Genomic DNA, 18,805 nt, shown 5'->3' on the forward strand with positions numbered 1-18,805 from the left:
CGTCCCGTCCCGTCCTGTCCCGTTCTGCACCCCCCTGCGGACCGGAACTTTGTGTCGTGCGTTGCGGTAACGGGATTGCAGCGCTAAAGTTGGAAATTCACTTGGTAATGTCATCACGTTAGATTGTTATGACCTTAAGCCGGAGCAACTACGGACGATCGCGATGATCGCCCTTGGCATTGTGAGACCGGCCCGACGTGGCCCCCTTTGTCACCGCTGTCGATTGAAACTACAGCCACTCATCGATCGTCTCCGGTGCATGCGGGATTATTCGGCGGTAGCCGGACACGATTGACACCTAAATTACGGCTGGATCACGAAGTTTTCATTGCCTATTAGTCCTATCACACACCGATTGATCGAAGACAGTGCACGGAAAGAACAATTTTGCTGAATCCAGATCTGAAAATAATTTCTGTTCAATAATCAAAATAATTTTGTGCAAAAGTCAAAATGATTGCTAGAATAGCAAAATATTTTATAGCAATACTTATCAGTTTTAACATTTCAACAAATTATTTTGACGATTCAACAAAAAATTATTTTCAGATCTGTTTTCAGCAAAAGACCTTTTTTTAGACCTTTCAACAAAATCGTTCTTTCCGTGTGGATATCAGTTACTGTCTGAACAAAAAAGAGATACTAAAAATCCAAGTGAGCAATTAAAAACGTTAAAGTAATCAAAGAAGCATTAAATTACGATTGATACGAAATTGGATATAGTACGCGATATAAATTTAGAAAATAGAAACGCACTAACTACACATTAACACATGTTATACCCAGCGAGAAACAGGAAGACTAGGATTTGCGCAATAAAATTGACTACGGCAGAATGTTCGAAAAACCCAATTGGCTCGATTGGATTGAAATTGCATCGCGAAAATCGATCATATATCAGAGCAGATATATCGGATTGAATCATGGATTCGAAGCGAGAGATAAAACGCGCGGATGTCTCCCCTGGGCGTCCTTCGCCGGGTGAAGCTTTTTAAACGTACATTTAAATCCGCGAAAAAACTTTAAATCACCACCCACTACAAAATCAACCGGTCGCGGACGCTCCGCTCGCGCGCGCGCGCGCGCGCGCAGCGGGATTTGAAAGTTAAACAGAATTTACATTGCACGGCGAAGCCCAACCTCAAGTGGGTCACTCGGGGAGCCCACCGAGACGGCCGACGGGATATCGTGTCTGGACCCAATTAAAGTTCCGTAACTCGCGATCTGTACACGTACATTATTTACTATGGAGACGAAATGAAAAAAAAAAAACAGGGAACGAGGGAGAAAAAAATGAAGAAACTTCGCCAACTCTTACCGCTGGCCTATCGTTACACAGTCGACCGCGCCGCGTACCGCGAATTCGGCCGTGCCGTTTGGTCCGGTACCTCGCGAAACTTTCCGCGTTAGTTACGCGAATTAATTGGGTGCTTTGACGGGAAATGCGATAACGAGGGGGGGGGGGAGAAAGGGGCGGGGAATAGGAGAGGAAGGGCAGTATAGCGAAGGATACTGTCGGGCCAGGTTTCGATTGCGAAGAAGATCGGCGCGAACACGTTCCGAATGACGTCCAGTATATGACTCTCCACCTTGTCGTTCATCGACCCGAAGAGAATGCGCTCGCGAAAGTTCTCCGGGCGGAGAATCTCGTTGGGCTGTCTCACGAAGTAGGTTAGCTCGTGCACGGGCATCGTAGGAAATGAAAATTCTGTGGTCAGACTGCCGTTCACGTGATAAATGCAGAGGACCGGAATGCTCGGTTCGAGGAAGAACTCGCGGACGTCCATGTCGCATTTCCACGTCCAATCGTCGTCCGTCAGACCGCTCAGCGTCGTCATGTCCTTAACACACTGAATCTGAGAAAAGGCAGCGAAGTTTTTCTGAATGACTCACTTCCAGTCCAAATGCAACAAAATTGATTTTCATTTTTCAACGACATCGCGTGATTCTATAGAAGTATATTGCCTTAATTGTAGAATGCAAATGAAATTGCTTTTAATGTAATCATATATAAATGTAATTGTTTGCTTATAATTATTGTAATTAAAGGATACCACATGTATTTATGCACGTTTTTTTTGTGAAATAAATGTTAGAATAAATATCATTGTGAAAATCTAGTCATAAACATTTTTAAAACGTACCAGAACTATAATTTTAAAATTATATAGCTTGTTTTAGATCAATTTAAATTGTAAAATATCTCTCTAAGAAAAAAAACGCTCGAGCTTACCAATGCATTTAATTCATCCTCCTCGTATAGCGGAACTAGCTCTTCCGTTATAGCCACTTCTTCTTCACCTGCAACAACGTCATCCCGCTCGATATATGTAATCTCCGCCGTCGATCGCGACGACATTTACTGTCGAGATCGCGGGCGATGCCGCGGTTACACCGCGACGAGTGGATTCGGAAAACGCGATCCGATCTCCCCCGTGCATCGCGACGACATTTATTGTCGGGAAAAGGCGACCTCGTAACTAATATAAGAGAGGACACTGGAAAGAGGAAACAAATTCCACGGGACGCGCCGGCCGTTCGTTAGTCGTCAATTGGAACGGCGCGATGCGCCCTCCTAAATCCGCCAGCCTGGGTTAAATAGAAGACATTCGTTCCAAAGAGGGTCTCTCGTTCGTTCCCGATATCATTCCTCAGGCCTTCTCTCCCGCGTCTCTCGGTCCCCGTCTCGCTGGGCGGCCATCGCCGCCGCCCATTCCGCCACCCATGCCTTCGCTCTCTTGGCAATCTAATAGGAACTATAAATCGCGAGTAGCTAGTAAATCGACGGAAGAGGAAACACGTCGCGTCGCGATCGAGACGCTACCGTAGGCCACGTTGGGGCAATTTATCCCGCTATGATGGCGGACATTATGCAGATACGGCGATGTCTTCCTTTGGCGACATGCAACGACTTATCAGTTCTCACGTATATATGCTTCTCTCAAAGATCGTTATTATTCGAAAATTATTAAGAGTTATTTGGCATGAAGTGGGAGGAAGATACACGAAAAGATTTTGCTGGAAGGTCAAAAAATTTGGAATCTGAAAATAATTTTTTGTTAGAAACTCAAAAATAATAAGCATTACTGTAAAACATTTTAATATTCTAGCTTGATAACAAGTTTGACTTTCCAATAAAATTACTTTGATGGTCCAACAAGAATTATTTTCAGATCAGTATCCAGCAAAATTTTTAGATCTTTTACCAAAATTGTTCTTTTCGTGTAGATTTATATAGAATCTTACGATTCAAATTAACAACAGAAATTAATAGATAATTAATATATCTTTTGCGTTATTTTAATATTAAAATGGTTGTTTGCCTTACGAACATTGAGAATGACGAAAGTATAAGGAAAATGCATATCCGACCTATGCGTGAAATGTTATAAATATATCGAATTTTTTTAAAAACGAAGATACACGGAGAGTTTTATTTTAAAATTTACCCTGAAAATTATGTTAATCGCAGGACAACGTAGTATTTCAACGAATTTTGTATGATTTTCACTATTTTTTTTTTTAATATATAAGTACTACAATATATTTATTGCAGTGCACAATAAAATGTATTGTAATGTACAGTAAAATTTGTCGAAATACTACGTCGTTCCACGATTAACAAAATTTTCAGAGTAAATTTAAAAAAAAATTCTCTCCGTGTACGATGAGGTAGAATAATGAAGATTCTCATCATGAAAATTCTCGCAATTTCTCGTCTTTTTAATGGACCGTCAAAGTATACGGTCACTTTGTCGTACGAATAATTGAAATCGGCTCCGTGAATTAATGCGAAATCAGACGGAGCATTTTACCGCAACCGACCAATGAAATCGCCGTCCTCGATCATCCGTACGTAACGTGACGTTAATTGTTTGCGGATTAAGGATTTGTAGATCTCCCACCGTGTCCGAATAGGAAGAATAGGCTTTGAGTAATAACGTTAGTTTGCGTTCAGCGAGGGGAAGGGGGGAGAGGGGAGGGCCGGATAGACGCAGGTAGCTTTTGCATATAGATTATCGGTTTATCTAGTTCACCTACTTTCGGATCGTGCAAGTAGCATGAGAACTCGCGAGAGGACGAATTAGGTTCATCTTCCAGTGAGCGGGCCGGGGTATACGATCGAGGTCGCGGAGGGTAAATTGCCGTAATCTCGGGGACAAATTAGGAACCGGGCAACAGCGCGGAACCTGCGAATGACCGATTAATCGTTGCGAGTGGCCGGCTTATGTGCGGATATGTCATAATTATTGAAATTGTTGAAATTGCAATTGAGATTCGGCTCGTTAATGCCAAGCACTCTCGACTCGCTTGCGCGCAATCATATACGCAATCCGTTACGTTTATTTCGTCTTTAGAGTTATCGTGGAATTTATGGTTGCGCCAAACGCGCCCCGCGGGGGCACCCGAAGCAGCCATTGTAATTGCAAATTGGACGCGGCAATCGTCCTGAATCCGCGTCCAAATTCGCGCGCGTCCCTGTCGGGCAGGGGAACTTGCTTCAAATTAGCCACATTATACGGCTAACGTGGCCGCGTTGTTATTGTTGCCTTGTTAATATTTGCGCAAGTATCGAGGAAATTATGTCCGCCGTAACGACTCTCGCGCAAACTAGAAAATGAATTAAATAAATCCCAGCCTGCTTAATTAATCAGCCGCCGCGCCCGTAATGAAGTATTCAAAAATTTATCAGTCGCACGCGCGCGTATCAATCGCAGATATATTCGCGCACGGAGCGGTTAAATGGGATAAGCGTGTCGCGATTTGTGGAAATTGGAAATTGCGGTATTTGATGGAAAAGACCGGAGAGAGGATCGAAGTAGAGCGCGGATCTGTGGGAAAACCCTCGTTGAAAAGCGAAAGTATTTAATATTCCTTTCACGGATGTGTTGCTCGTCGCTTGATTGATTCTGCGGTGCCTTCGGATTCACAATGGCGGAATTACGAGGATGTGTATGCGCGCGCGCGCGACGACGAGGTCGTACGAAACAGAGGTTGGTAAAACGACGAGGGGGCTCCCGGAAAGTGTCGAAAATAGGACAGGCGGGGCGTAGAAGCGAGTTTGCCGCGGGAAAGGAGCGGAAAATCGGGAAAGTTGAAACGGAGAAGAGTGGGCGCGTTTAATATTTTTCTCGTAAATCTTACTGCGCCTTTCCTCTTCATCGCTGGACTCGGCGTCCAAGTACTCTCGGCGTGGGTCCGTGGGCGGCTTATCTTTAACTTTATTTCTCCGTCTTTGCATTTTATTGACGCGGTGGCCTGCCGGCGTCGTCACCTCTCCCGCACGAGTCTGTGCAGCTGATTTATGCGCCCGGTCCGACTGTTACGGCAGCGAATCTTTCAGCGTTTTCGCCGTAGATATCCTGAAGCACCACCAACGCGAAGTTGCCCCGAGAGCGAGAGGAGTGGTCTCGGCAGTAGATCGGCTTTTGGAGACCGATCGTTCGTTGTCGAAGGGGTTCTCAATATCTCCCCACCTCCCCAAAAAAAAGTATCGTCTTTGGTCGCTGTTTAAATTATAAGGTAGACACGAAAGAGGCGTTACTGCGAAATATTTGTAAAATATTTTCTCATCAATTCTCTGTGAATAATCATTGTAAAATAATTTTCGTTTAGCAATAATCTATACAATATATTAATATATTGACTGTTTTGTCAATGATATGATGTTTCATATAAAATATCGCATTATTAATTTTACATATTTCATTTAACTTTTTCACATTGAATATATATATATATATATATATATATATCAATTTATCTATTATTATTAAGTTATCTTTCCCAATAAATTGAAGCTTCAGAGAGCTAATGAAAACTTTCCACTTCGTTGCATACATTACACGTCCCGCTGAGCAAATCGCGGAACTTCAGTTTATTAGGTTCATTGTGGCCGCTTATTCGTTAAAATTACGTACATTACCTCATTTCAAAGCTGCTACCTCATTTGCGCTAGAGAATAATCACGTGCATTTTGTGCATGAATAATTGTTGCACTTGTTATAAGACGTATTAAACGCATGCGCGGCGATCTCTCTTAATAATGTAAAAACAACTTTTTGTCATCCCCGATTTCACGTAAGGCCAGTTATAGGGGCATTAAAATAGTAGAACAAAACGTAATAGAATTAAAAAAGGGTTGATTAAAGGGAGCGCAATTTCAAGGAAATAATACTAAAAAGGTTTTTACACAACGTTTGAATATTCGATAGGTAAAATTTAAATATTGTTATTATTAATATATTTTATAGTATATTAATATATTTAAATATTAGATATATCATTAATGAGAAAGCACGATAATCTCTGCATGAATTCATGAATTTGTTAAAGAGTGATATGAATAGGAATATATTTATTAATTATTGATACTACATACTAATTGCAATTTTTTAATGGTAATTGTTGACTATTAAACAAGTTCATTTTTGTCGTTTGATATTACCTGCATTTATCTTATTTAACTTGTTAATTATATTCATTTACCCACCGGGACATAAATGTCTTTCAGTCCGCGGGAGCTGTCTCCGCATATTTTTATCATGATTAATTTTAATTAATAGGCAAAATTGTTCCATCTTAAATAAATAAAGTTAGTCGGTCAGTCGAAATCGAGATCGTTAGAATCAGAGTAGAGAATCAATTGGTCAAAGTGGTTTTTTTGTTTATGCTTTCTAAAACAATGAAATATAGTATTTTTCATGATAACATAATAAATATATATCATAAAAATAAAAGTGACTCATATAATTACAATAGATTGTAGTAGAAATATGAAATAAAAAAAAAGGAAATACCCAGTAATACATAATATCGAATCTAGGATAATTGGAGATAGTTCGACGAATATTGTGCCAACAATTTAAATTTAAAATAGAATTACAATCAATATAGAATAAAAGAACAGCGTCAATTATTCTAAAAAAATATTATCTGTTGTGTTAACGACAATATGGAGTACTTACTTAGCTTTTTTAAAATCGGAGTAAAGTGTAAAATATCTATCGTTCGAATAATTATGAATGGTAGTGTATATTTAATTTTTGTAACACATAAATATAGAAATACCAGCTAACTTTATTTAAGAATGTTATTATAAAGTATATTAAAAATGTTGGAACAATTTTGCCGAATAATCAATCATAATGCACGTGTATATAAAGACAGAGCACGCAGATTGAACATGCTTCGATATGCATGTAATTTCATATGAGAAGGCATTATCTCTATGTGTACATATATACTTATCGGTATTTCCAAAGTCGATGTTCTTGCGGATAAAGCAGAAACGTTTGGCGAGCACAAGAGAAAAAGGTCTATATTGATGCATTCAATTTTTCATTTTTATTACGTATTTTAATATCATGCAAGATTTTCTTTGTTTCGTTGAAAATGCAAGAGAAAATTGGAAAGATCATCAGAAACATATAATTCCTGCATAGCAAAATCTAATGTCGTCATATACAGAAATGTAAAGTATTTTATAACACATGGCGCACTTATTTTAAAAATGTATTTCGTTTATTGAATCAAATGTAATAAAAATGTTTATATAAATTGTGTACGCGGAAAATTTATTTTCAAGTAAAATTGAATCGTATTTATAATCATACAAATTTCGTATCAAAAAGTGTATTAATGTTATTAAATTTTATTATAAATACTTTTTCTATTAAAAAAATTCGTAAACGTACACATTATGTTCATTTAGTCAATTTAATTATATTTAGTTACAATATATTTATTTCTTGTACACAAAATATTGTATTTTTAATTTTTTGTTTCTCTAAAATTTGAAATTACATAGAAATTTTACTCTACAAATAAACAAAAAATCCGTTATACGTTTTTCTGTTATAATTTTTTAACAAATAGCGGCGGCAGAGAGAAAAAGAGAGAGAAGTTTTCGTACATACGAAAATAATCATAAAGCATCGATTCAAATGTCGCGTGTATCGGCGAAATATAATCCTGACTTGGCTGTATGTCGTGTTCACTGGTATGTGATCCTACGTAGAGCGCATAGAGCGTCCATCGCGGATATCCGGTTAGATCGACGGACACGAGCGAAAGGAGAAATTGCACAGGTTAGTTATGGAGAGGTTGGGGGGAGGGGGGGAGACAGGGGAGGAGGGAGGGAAAGGGGCAGGTCGTTGGAACGAGATTAAAAGAGGCGAAGCTACAAGATTAAAAGGCAAAGCGGGACCTACTCCGAATTGAACGGCGTCGGTTGGCTGCTCGCGGAGACATTTATATTCCCGGGAAATCGTTATTGACCGATCAGAGAACCCGAATGGCTTTGTCGCGCCGTTTTCTCCCTTTCTTTATTTCGTGCACCCTTCCTCCGGAGAGGAACGAGACAGCGCGTGAACATCGACATCTGTCCTGCCAAGGGTCTCGTCGCAATATCCTCGCGCACACTCGCTGCGAATCGCAATCAGAAAGCGTAACCGTCGTTCGAGCATAAATATTTCGTGGAGCAGATCGGATAATATTCCGCAGCTTTTTCACATGTTGGTTTTTAATGTGCAACACATAGGAAAAAAGCGAGGAAGAGAGTGAAAACAAAATTTGATTAACCATACAAGCAATCGAGCATAAAAGTTCAAGTTCTTTTGTATAGCGAGATTTAGATCCAGCTTATACATTTAGTTGGATGCAGTTCTAACCAGAGATGAAAGAACGGTCCAATGTTTTCGAAATTAGACGAGGAATTCACAATAGGAAACGTTCCGGGTTCTTCGTCACAATTTTCCTCGCCGATAGCTCAGCGTCGTAGTAATAGCTGTCTGAAGTTCTCTCAGAAATATGGGCCAAAACGCCAAAACATACCTACAGACCATATAGACCGGAAAACGGAAATTGAGGTGGAACAGTTTTGAGACGAGTTTTGCCAGGAAGAACTTAGTTATGAAACACGGTGCATCGGAGCTAGCTAGGATCGAGGACTTATGTAAAACTTAATCGAGTAAAACAGATACATACATATTTAAACGCGTTTGCAGTGGCTTGTAAAATAAGGTGTGTTTTTGATAAGGTTTCTATATTGCAATATCTACATTTAAACACTGTGTTTAATATTTAATCAAACATTAATATAAAATATAAGAAAAACACAATTGCAAGATTTGTCTGTTCAAATATTTTTATAGTTCTGCTACTCTTACATTCTTTCTTATAGAGTTTCGTATTTCTTCAACAATTTTGTTAGAGATTTGTTTCTTAATATCATTGATTGCAATTAATATTGCTGTAGAAGATGCAATAAAGGTGACACAATTATATTTAAGAATTTCCAATAAACTGTGATAGTCGTATACCTCTAAAATGTTGACTTATTCTTTATATTCTTCACGCAATAAATAATATTCAATATAATGTTTCTTTTATTTTATTCATAATATATTTGTAATTAACATCTGAAATAAATTGCTAATTTATAAAAGCTTTCATGGGTTTGATGCATGTGTGTTTTTATGCAGCAGACAATGGAATAATGTAAAATACACAATTTAATTATTATAATTATTTAAAGATTGTACAATTTGTACGATTTGTGAGAAATAAGATATTGATTTTTGACGGTTACATAACGTGGACGTAAGGCGTAGATGCAGCAATTAGACCGATGTAATAGGTTCGTCTGTTCAAATGATAGAAGGTAAAGTGCGCCTCGCGGGTTGAGTATCTGATATACAGATAAATTGTATTCTTCCCATTAACTCGGACTGCGGCGCACGAAAAATAATTAAAAAGCATACCCGGCGAAGTGTATCCCCGTTATTGTTCGTCGAATTAATTAACATCCAGATATTTCTACTTCAAAACTGGGTCGACTGTCGAAGTGAAAGCAACCATAGTTATCGTATGTATGCATGCTAATCGAACGTGGAACATGATAGAATGCTTCTAATTGATTGTCATCCCGAATAATTCTCTATCAAGTTTCGTCGTAAGCGAGAATATCTTTAATCTTGTCATTCGTGTATTTTTTACGAACAAAGTATTTTTAACATAATTCTAATGTAAAAAAAACTTAGTTCTCATAATGCACAATTCTCAAACAATAAAGAATATAATAGTTTCATTTAAGTGTCCGATCACTTTATAAAAAGAGCTCGTCCTATAATTTTCAAGACATAATATCCTGAAATAATTAAATTTACATGTTAATAAAGTACATTTTCATAGATGCCAAAAGTCAGTTAATTTCCGTATAAAAATGTGTAGGTAAAATGTATAGGTACTTTAAAGTTCTGCAATATATATAACACAATATCATTTTAATTTAAAGCTTCAAGCAAGCGAGAAATTTACGAAAAGAACGGTTTTGCTAAAACATCTGCTAAAACATCTGAAAACTGCAGATACATTTCACTATAGATATATTTCACTAGATCTGAAAATAATTTTGTTAGACCATTCAAATATAATTCCACAGAATGTAGAATAACTCCAGCTGATTGCTAGAATGTCAAAACATTTTGCAACATAGTTTATTATGCTCGAGCGTTCTGCATAATTATTTCGATGATACAAAATTATTTTCAGATCTATATATCTAAATTTGTATAGATACTTCCTCAAAGTTATTCTTTCCATGTGCTTCTCCAGAAAGGATCATTCGACAAATTTATGTAGGGTAAAGTACACGAAGAGAATTTCCTTTTAAAATTTATTGTGAAAATTTTGTTAATCATGGGAGAACGTAGTATTTCAACAAATTTTACTGTATACTACAATAAATTTTACTGTGCATTACAATAAATTTGTTATAGTATATATTTAAAAAAAATACTGAAAATCATTTAAAATTCGTCGAAATACTATGTTGTTTTATGATTAATATGATTTTCAGGGTAAATTTTAAAATAAAGTTCTCTCCGTGTAGCGTAATTTGGTCAACATTTTTTGAGCGCTGCAGTTCGCACTAGACAGTTGTCGTTTATGTCATTAAATTGTTATTGTATTAGCTCACTTTTGATGAGACATAGAGCTGAATAGACGTGTTAATTTTTGCTAACTTTTGTTAATTTTTTTTCGTTAAGTTGATCAAATTACGCTATGTACTTCCCTATATATATGTATACAAGTTTACCATCGAGAGACAAGTATCCGCAACACGCAACGTCGATATAATGAGAAATTTATTGAAGTGCGAAAAAGCGTGCGATACGCGCTTGTCGATACATTTTGCGCACCACCGCCGCCGCCGCCGCCGTTTTATATATATCGCGTACATTCTCCGGCGGCACTTACGGCAATGTCGATCGGCGCGCCGCGCGCCGCCGCCGCCGCGCACAGGATTTCGAATTTCGATTTAGCGTGCTTCCTCGTGAAAGAGCGAGTAATAGGTGTGCCTACGTACCGTGGCGAACCTCCGCCAGGTCCACGGTTGTTTGTCGACGAGCGGGCGGCGGCGGCGTTTTCCCGCGAACGCTTTTCTTCGGCAATCGATTGCTCGCCGGACGAGCGCGCGGGAGATTTTCTCGAGTGCTTTCGCTGTCTCGTGCACGTTTGAAGCTCCGGCTTCGGTTCGGTTCGATCAGACACGAAAGGGGAACTAACTGCTTTCTCTCGCTCGCGTCCGTATCCTGATGAAAAGCCGATTTAATCGTTCGCATCCCGCCGCGACCCTCTGCTCTTTGAAAAATTACTACTCGAATAACGTGCAACGTTTTCGATAAGCGAGTAAAATTGTTAATTTCGTTCAAAAAGATCGTTAATTTTTATATCAGTATCGCGTCGCAATCAATGTTTTATAAACTACCTGATTTATGCATTTTGACAATTAATTTTATCGTAAAATGACAAATAAGTATACAAATGACGTATAGATAGAATAATATTGATAAATGTAAAGAGATAGAGAGAGAGAGAAAGAGAGAGAGAGAGAGAGAGAGAGAGAGAGAAATGTAAAAATGTAGAAGTAGGATGTAAGTAGTAGGAGAGAATAGGGGAAGGTATGGAAGGATGAGTAAGGAAAAAATATTTTGTAAACTAAAGTCTCCTTCTTGGTTAATTTATGTGTATAAAGCTGAAGTGAATAGATTTTTATTCTTCTAAAATAATATTGGAAATAATTTATGATTGATTTCTTTGTCAATAAATAAGTTATGCTTCTTGTTAATAAGTGAAAGGCAAAGTTCAAATTTAAATAAGTAACAGCGCAGTGCATTATTATTTTCTGTATAAGCATCCTGTTGAGTCACTTGATATTCCGCACGCGCGGATTGATGAAGGCAACGCTTCTGCACGCTCAAAAAAACTGTCAGACGATCTGTCACGCGCTCTATTTCGTATATTTAATACTGTAAGTTGAAGTAAGGTAGAATGTACCATGTACAAAGCATGGCGATCCATCATACAGGCTGTCGCGTATCATTTGATAGATCGTTTACTGAATATCTGTCAGTGATAATACTCCTTAAATGCGACGAAGGTTTTGACTCAGTTCCGGTGAATTCAATCCACATTGACGCGCGCGACTGTTATTGTGCGGTGCCCAGGTATAATAAAATCCGATAGGATATTTCGTTTAACTGCCTAATTCCGCGGAACGTTATTGGAAACAGAATTGTATGTGCTATAGAAATGCGATAGAATTATATAATCGGAGTCCAAAATTTAGGATTAAATTTACAGCCCTGTAGAGAGTTTTATACACAAGTATAATACAAAGCGCTACAAATAAATTTATGTTTAGGGGAGACCGGGGTTGATTGATACAGTTTTTTTTAATGATTTTTTCACATGTAACTAATAAATGAAAACAATACACAACAATATTTTTCAATAGCCACATGTTTCAACAACATAGAAATTATTTTTATAATTTAAAAATATAATTAATTTTGTTGTACCAATGAAAAATGTAAAATGATGCGTCTTGTAACAACCGACCCCATATGCGGGGTTAATTGTTACAATTACTGGAATCAGTCGTTACACATCCAGATTTCAAAATATAACGCATTCAATTAAAAGAAATAAAAAAAATTGTGCATAACATAACTTTATTTATAATTTTAAAATAAAATATACACATTAATATAACATTAATGATATAAACATAAATATTTATCAGTCTTTCTCTTACATAAATCACTGTTAAAAAAAATATAAATATAAGATTGCACTAAGGAAAGACTATATAAGTAAGTATTGTAAGTACTGTAAGTTATTACTTATAAAGTGAAGATTCTAATAAAATAGTTGGAACTATAATATAATAAGCAGATTTATAAATATAACATTTAATATATCACTGATTTATTTTACTTTTGGCTATCAAAAACTGAAATTATTTTTTATTTCTGAAAATATGCTATTCAGTTCAAAATATCTTAATGGAAAACATTGTTTCGACGTTCCGCGAAATTTTCCCCTATTGGATCAAGAGAAAAATATCGACGAGAAAGAAAAAAAATGACTTGGAGTGTTCATTGAATAATAACGAGCATCTTCGGATCAAGAACGTTACATATTTGAAGAAAAAAATCCGTAATCTTTGTTGGGAAGACCGGGGCTGGTTGATACATGGGCACGTTGATACATTCAAAATTGCTGCAAAATGACAAACGGTAATATTATAAAAAATATAGTATTTCCGCAAAAAAATTGCAGTTATGCTGCAATTTTTTTGCGGAAATACTATATTTTTTAAAAAGATTACGGATTTTTTTCTTCAAATATATAACGTTCTTGATCCGAAGATGCTCGTTATTATTCAATGAACACTCCAAGTCATATTTTTTCTCTCTCGTCGATATTTTTCTCTTGATCCGATAGGGGAAAATTTCGCGGAACGTCGAAACAATGTTTTCCATTACGTTACGAACGTGACGCGCCCTTTTTTTCTGCCTGACACGTGTCAAAATTTCCCCTCATGACCGCGGAAAGATTTTTCCTCGGGGATGTTAAGCCGGTAATGTGCCGGACGGTGCATAAAGCACATCGTTTTATATCGCGGCGGCGGCGGCGGCGGCGGCGGTAGCGACGGCACGCTGAAGGTGCCCGCGCGCCGCGGGGCTGATACAGTAACGAAGGTGGAAAGACCGAAAGAACTTTGCGATCACAGGAAATTGTGCCTGTGTAGAAAAGTTTGCGCGCCGCCACACCGCGCGCGCGTCACGCGTAAATTCGCCATTATTGAATTCGACGCTGGAAAATTTCGTCAGAGCTCGCCGCCCTTTTAGAAGATCGTGCAGGGATTACCCTTCCGGAGGTTGCAGAAAGTTTAAATAGGTGTGCCGTGGCGTGGCTTAAAAAAATAAATAACGTCCGGGGAAACTCTGTCAAGTGATTTCCCGGAGTTTCTCGGCGCGACGTTTTGCGCGTTCGATATTAAGCAGACAAAATTCGAATGTAATTCTTTAGTTTCGAGTTTTGCGAAGAAAATGCATCGATATATACGCAAAATGTATATCTCTATCCCGGAGGGATTATTATGTATAATATTTAACGATGATTAAATGCCGCTTTTGATCATTATCCTATTTTGTAAAGGATATATCGCTTCGCGTTCGCTTAAGCCGTCGATTTCCGTCGCAGGCGTTTCCTATGAATTATCCAGCGATACGCGTGGACGTCGATATTTATGAGCAGGTCATTCGTTGCGGATTCACAGAGAAACTCTCCATAGCGGCACCGGCGCGCGGCGCGGCGCGACGCGCGTGGAGGGAAAAGGTGCAAAGAGATAAAAGGGATGAAAGTGTCAAAAGGAACGAGGGGTTGAAATCTTGTCACTTTTAGCGATGGCGCGGGGGACGCGAGAGAGGCGCGCGGGATGCAGCGAAATAAATCCTCCCGGGATCTGCGTGATATCTCTCTTCGTTGCGGCGGCGCGTTTCTTGCTGGCGTATGTGACAGTTTAAATTGAGTCCGCGTTATGCTTTTTCCATCGCGCGTGCGCGCGCGCGCGAGCGGTTTCCAACACACGTCGCGCGACGATGTCACGGGATCAAACAGAAGGAGCCTGCCATGCCCGTTCAATTGTTCGCGGTGAAGCTACAGCAAAGCCCCAGTATTATTTCATTAAATGCTGATCTAGTGGAATTTGCTTAGCTTAGACGTCGCCCTCTCGGAGGGAACACGTGTTTCTCATCGGGATACAATGTCGCCGATAAGCCTGCATAAGAATCGCAGCAACGAGAGGGCGATTTTCCTTTCCTCGGGAATTACGTGCCGCCGTGTAGCGATTCGACGCAGTTGGACGGAACACGGAATATATATTAGATATCCAGATATTCCCCCATCTTGCGCCATATCGAATATCAGCGAATCCGAATCGGTGCGGATATTCTTTTATACGATCGCAGTCGCGATGTCTCCGTGTACAATGGGAATTGTATCTTAAAAACGTGCGCTGCTTGAGTCTATGTTAACTTTTTCTCAACAGAATATAAACGCCAAAGATAGTACAAATAATACACAAACAGAAATAGAAATATCTCGTGATTATAAAAACTCCCACGCTTGTGCTCTAAATTATGATTTTTTTCTGCAATTCGGTTCTCGCGTCAAAAAAATATTTAAGACGTAGCCGCAATTTTTTACTTATTCGCGCGCCCAGCAAGAGATATACAATAGCCATGCTTCTGCCATTATATATGTTGTCATTGCGTTTTGCGCGGTTTATATTCTGCGTATCGCCCGTGTCGACAGAATCGCGTTGAGCCTTTGACCGTTTGAGCTCTTTCATCGCCGATGCATTTCGCGATCTTTCACAGAGAGATGACTGTTTGCAAAATTCATACGCGGGCTCTCGCGCGGCATACAGCGTATACCGTCGTCGCGTATACGTCGGCCCCGACGACCTTCGACCGTCTTATTCCCTTGGAAATCGATGACGCGAGTTTGAATCGCAGTTGTTAGCATACGTCGCCTCGCCGCGTCGTTTTCCCCCCGAATCGGCGCGTAGGTTCAATTCCTACAAAGTCTCATCTATTTCCGAATACGTCACGCGCCATCCTGCCCGCAAGCACGGAGGATCCTTCTCGTGCGAGAGCGCGCGGAACCGCTCTGCGAATCCTGAAATAAATCTGGCCGACGGGGCGCGCCGTATTATGGAGCGAGACGGTATATATATCGACCGATCGCGCGTGGCATTAACGAGAAAGAGTTGATCGTCGCGCGATTAAACGTCCCCGTTTTCGATGTGATTTTTATCGCCGTTGGAGAATGAAACGGCGACGATTCGTCCTCTCCGAGGATTCGACTTTTCGACGCGCTCCTTCGATACGGCACGGCACGGCGCGCCGAAGGAGAACGAAATGATTTACGGCCACTACGCGATTCTGTATTCAGTCATCATACTTAGCGCTCTATCTTACGGATCGCATCGATTGCAGGCAAGCGGCTTCTCCCGGCAGGAGTCCGGACGGCTATTTTGTTCGGCGGCGTGTTATCGACGTTTGTGTATCTCCGCAACCCCTTATTTATCACCCCGTAACTATCCTCGAGAGTAGAATCCCTTGTTAAGCGTATCTATCTAACCGAGTGATCGATTATCCGCAGCGTCATCAAGAGATTTCACGCCGATTTTCGAATTATATCAATCGGGATATTGCGTTCATTAAATCTTGGTATTTCAAAATGCATTTTTCGTTTTTTTTTAAGGGATTAAATTTTTTTTTATCAAATATCTGTTAGAAATCGATAGTATTTGTTTGTTATAGATATTTGTTTTATATTTACGCAAGAATTATAGTGGATATATATTCGTACAGATTACGTAAGCGTAATAGCATAACATTAAAACTGATGTGTGCATCGCGTTATTATGTATCAATGTCAAATATTCAAGAGCTATACACTCTAAATTCCTTGCAGGAAAAATTGTTACTTTATCATACAGTGAAAGATTGATTTTAAGGTTTTCACTGCTATACAGTGATTTTCACTGTATGTAAAAGTGAGTTTTAACTTTTGTTAAAGTGAAATTTTCACTTTATTATAAAAAACAGAAAAAATGTTACTGTCATGATAACAGTGACATAGTTGCAGTGGCATAATTCAGTGCAAGAAAATTAAGTGATTAATTAACTGTAGAAGCAATGACAATTTTTTGAAACGGTAGAAAATAATTCATTATATTAACAGTGAAAAGTAACTTTGCTAGAGTAAAAAATGTAGTGAAGTAGGTAATTGCCTAATGAGAGCCGACACGGGTGTTGGTATGTGAAATTCTATCGTTACAATATCCAACCTTACACGATCTGCACGCCGCACGGTTTGTCGGTCTTGAAACACAGTTCTTTTGCATGAAGCCGAAAACTTGGAACAAATTAAATTGACGAACAACTTAATATCTTTCGATGCTAATATGCACCTATAAGATTCCCCTTCTTATAGGCAATTACTTCACTATATTTCAGGGATCAGGGATTGGAAGTAACTCGTTATTTGTAACGCCATTACCGTTACAGTTACTTTTTTTTGGTAATGGATTAGTAACGGCGTTATTTTATTTTTTTGATAACTGTAACGGTAACGTAGTTACATTTTTTCGGTAACGAATTATACAATTAGTTTTATCGTTACTTTTGTATTTTGAACTTTTTGTATTTATGACAAAATTTTTGTATGTATATTCAATCAGTTTTTAATTAGTATTCACATAGTTTACTCTTATTTTAATACTATTTTAAATGATATCTTAAAATATTAATATGGCTCTGTGATTGGTTTATAACATCTCAAAAACGCCATAAGTCAATTAATATCACAAATTAAATTGACAAGTAATTTAATAAGATATTTTCTCGTTATATGCATTGTAAAATATTTTAAAAAATTTATTGAAAAAATATCAGCTAAATTGCGTTTCAAGATCGAAAATTTAATTGGCGCGTAGTTTGTAAAATTGGATATGTATATATAAATTTATTTTGAAATATTAATCACAAAGCTGAAAGCTCTAGCTCATATCGAAAAAGCTTTTATTTTCCTAGTTGTATTTTTATATATCAGTGTCATTGTTGGCTTTTATTAATATTCAAACAAAAAATTGCATCTTAAATTATTTAGACTGATCTTGTTTCAGCATTAAAAAAATAACGGAAAAGTAACGAATCGTTATTTTTTTAAGTAACGATACACGAGTTATTTTAAAAAATTAGTAACGGTAGCTAGTTATTTTTTTAACTCGGTAACGAGTAACGATAACTATAAGTTAAAAAAGTAACTTTCCATTCCCTGTATTTGATTATTTCTTAGAGCTTATTCTATCTAAAATTCATTATAGTAAAAAAGCCACTTTACTAGCAGTTAAAAAGTCACTGTTAACTGCAGTGACTCAAATTTCACTTTAAATTAAAGAGAAATTTTATTGTAAAGAGGGCGATCGCATTTTGACTATTCGCTATAGTGAAATTTCATTGCTTTGCAGTGAAATCTCACTGCAATGAATTTAGAGTGTACTGATAATCGTTTTTCTCTGTCTGCTATGTATATAACCATCGAAATAAATTGTATAGAAAATTTATTTTATTACATATCTATATATACATCAAAGCGCGAATTGAAAGTTTTTTCACACGGAAGTGAATTTGCGCGCGGAATAGATGAAGCAATCAATAGATCAAGCGTTGAACGGAAGTCTGGTTGCATTTTGAAAAGGGGAGATTGCGATTACAGTTAATCGAGGAAGAAACGACATTTTTATCCGTTCGAAGATTAAAAAGGGCGGATTAACGCGCCGATCGGTTATTCAAATCTATTTTCCGTACCACATGCCGGCCCGATGGTACAGCACAACCGGCACACGATCACGCACTCTCTCTCTCTCTCTCTCTCTCTC

The 18,805-nt window shown here is 38.2% G+C and overlaps 1 protein-coding gene across 1 annotated transcript in view; it reads right to left on the bottom strand.

Annotated features, from left to right (window-relative positions):
- LOC105451697 (dynein heavy chain 2, axonemal) overlaps positions 1 to 5,386 on the bottom strand; it is a 55,148-nt gene extending 49,762 nt beyond the window's left edge. Inside the window, exons 1-4 of the mRNA XM_011692306.1 lie at positions 5,146 to 5,386; positions 2,234 to 2,301; positions 1,514 to 1,856; positions 1,141 to 1,244 (exon numbers count right to left, since the gene is read on the bottom strand). Of these exons, the coding sequence (XP_011690608.1) occupies positions 1,141 to 1,244; positions 1,514 to 1,856; positions 2,234 to 2,301; positions 5,146 to 5,242 (612 nt within the window). The 5' untranslated portion in view covers positions 5,243 to 5,386. The remainder of the gene's footprint in view (positions 1 to 1,140; positions 1,245 to 1,513; positions 1,857 to 2,233; positions 2,302 to 5,145) is intronic.
- Positions 5,387 to 18,805: the final 13,419 nt, after the last annotated feature.

This window comes from Wasmannia auropunctata, unplaced genomic scaffold (genome assembly GCF_000956235.1).
Source record: "Wasmannia auropunctata unplaced genomic scaffold, wasmannia.A_1.0 LD336047.1, whole genome shotgun sequence".
In the NCBI taxonomy this organism is placed as follows: domain Eukaryota; kingdom Metazoa; phylum Arthropoda; class Insecta; order Hymenoptera; family Formicidae; genus Wasmannia; species Wasmannia auropunctata.